Below are 2,500 nucleotides of genomic sequence, written 5' to 3'. Positions count from 1 at the left end.
CCTGGAGCTCTTGCAGTATATCCACCAGTCCTTTAGGGTGAAGTTTACCATTTGTTAACCATACATGGGAGAGGGCTGATGGCTTGAGGTAGAGGTGAGTATGTTCCCTAGGTTCTGCCTCTCTATTTACTGGTTTCATCCCGTCAGAGATTATACCCCCTTCCCTGCATTCTGCTCTTGGGGCTGATGCTATCAGTTCAAGGTTCTTATCTTCAGGCTCAGCATCACCCCAAGAGTATTCACCTGATACACCTTGTTGAGTCTTGCCTTAAATTCTCAGCCATTGAGATACTGATGTTCTTTTATGACTTATTGGTTATTGGGTTTTCGAGAGCACAAGATGTTGCTTCTGATGTTACATGAGTTAATGGGCCTATGATTCAATTTCCCTCAAATTCCAATGGTATTGCCATGATGTCCCTCTCATGGCTATGTCTAAAGTCTGAACACAGCTACAAGGTTAATACCCTGTTGGAATTTTTTAGCTTTCTTCACTTCCTTAGTATCAGACTGACAGTGGGATAGCGTGTGGAGTTTCTTCAACCACAGTGGCTGTAGTCTCACTCAACTGGATCAGAATCACTTATCTCATCCTTGTGGGGTATTCTACATTCAGGTCTTTCAACTACAAACTTCAGGTGATGTTCCCATGCTGCCTGATGTGCCTTTAATATTTAACCCCTTTCTGACGGGTGAAGAAAATAAAATAAAACCTCAATGCTATGTAGATCAATGGCAATGCGCCAACTTTGAGCGCGGGAGTTTGGTACATCAAGCTGAATCACCAGCTCATAGTGCTTTTGCATGCCACAGATCGAGCGGTTTGTTATGCCACCTCAGGGTGTGACCCGTCGGGAATGGGTTAAAATGTCTTCCACCCCGAGGGTGGCTAACCCTCTGGACCTGAACCTCACCACTGATGCCTCAGTTTTGCTGGGTCATCCAGACATGAAGATCCATCAGGATGATCCATATCTTCCTGGATAACAGGCAAATTTCCTCATTCTAAAACTCCCTCATGGGAACTTCATCTGATGGGCACACAGGTGGCAGGGGAAATGAACCTAGCACTGTTGTTTTTAGATTGACCTCTGGAGATGGCTCTGTCTTTACAGTTTGTCCTTCTGCAGGTGGACTCTTTTGCCTCTTGCCACAACAAGGTGGACAGGTTCCTTTTACAAACATAGGTGATGCTTGGCAGTGGCTGGATGTCTTCACAGATGACTGGAACAAGTGGGAGAGCATTTATATGTTTTCTCCCTCATGTGTGGTTTGGATACTGAATTGACTCCAAAGCTAGGTACTGCTTATTGTTCAGTCACCCATGGCTCCACAATCTGCTCTGATAATGTCTTCATCCCCTCTTCCTATTGGGGAAGGAGATGAGGGGCATTTGTGTTGGTATTGTCTGTAGCATGTGCAACTTCATGATGCAGCAGTATTTGTCAGCATATGTGAGATGATCATCTGATGATATCATGTTACTGCCATGAATGATTTGATTCATAGACCTTGGCTTACAGAGGTGTTTTTCATAATGCATGATAGAATGTGATTTCATACTTCAGATGCAAACTTTTATTCCTCATTTTCTTCCAGGAATGGCCTGATGAAGGAGTAGTGGAGTTCAACAAGTATTCCACTAGATATCGTGAAGGACTTGAGCTTGTAATCCGGGACATTGACTGCAAAATATCAGGAGGGGAAAAGGTTGTAACATTTTCGTCCTCCCTCTCCCCTCTCCCTCTCCCCCTCTCCCCTCTCCCCTCTCCCCTCTCCCCTCTCCCCTCTCCCCTCTCCCCTCTCCCCTCTTCTTCTCCCCCTCCCCCTTCCTCTTTCTTTCTTTCTTTCTTTCTTTCTTGCTATCTTTCTCTCCTTCCTTCTTTCCTTCCATCCTCTCTCTCTCTCTCTCTCTCTCTCTCTCTCTCTCTCTCTCTCTCTCTCTCTCTCTCTCTCTCTCTCTCTCTCTCTCTCTCTCTCTTCTCTCTCTCTCTCTCTCTCTCTCTCTCTCTCTCTCTTTCTCTCTCTCTCTCTCTCTGCTTGCACTTTTAAAAAAAAAAAAAAAAAAATTCAAGTGTGAATATATCAGTTACATTCTAATTTTATAATACTTGGCATTAAGTGTATCTAACTCAAGTAACATTTTCCTGCACAGATTGGCATTGTGGGTAGGACAGGTGCAGGGAAATCTTCAATGACCCTTGCACTGTTCCGCATCATTGAAGCAGCCTCTGGTCATATAAGTATTGATAGTGTGAACATCTCCAAGATTGGGCTACATGATCTACGTCAACGACTAACTATAATTCCACAGGTAAAGCCTTTATTCTGTAGCTTTACTTGTACATATATTCTTTCAATAAAGAAGTAATGGCTCAAGAAAGCTAATAATGTAGTGATGGTGAAGTTGTGTATTCAACTCTTCATATGATTTTAACCATTGAAAAAAAATATTTTGCAAGTCTATTTATGTTGTCACTGAATAGAGAATAAATGGGAA

The 2,500-nt window shown here is 43.1% G+C and overlaps 1 protein-coding gene across 1 annotated transcript in view; it reads left to right on the top strand.

Annotated features, from left to right (window-relative positions):
* Window positions 1-2,500, top strand: part of LOC125041377 (multidrug resistance-associated protein 1-like) — a 68,403-nt gene that overhangs the window by 64,524 nt on the left and 1,379 nt on the right. Inside the window, 2 exon segments of the mRNA XM_047636276.1 lie at window positions 1,600-1,710; window positions 2,156-2,314. Coding sequence (XP_047492232.1) covers window positions 1,600-1,710; window positions 2,156-2,314 — 270 coding nt within the window.

This window comes from Penaeus chinensis, chromosome 3 (assembly GCF_019202785.1).
Source record: "Penaeus chinensis breed Huanghai No. 1 chromosome 3, ASM1920278v2, whole genome shotgun sequence".
Taxonomy (NCBI): Eukaryota; Metazoa; Arthropoda; class Malacostraca; order Decapoda; family Penaeidae; genus Penaeus; species Penaeus chinensis.
The sequence above is the reverse complement of the archived record's forward strand: the minus strand, read 5'-3'. Positions and strand labels throughout refer to the sequence as shown.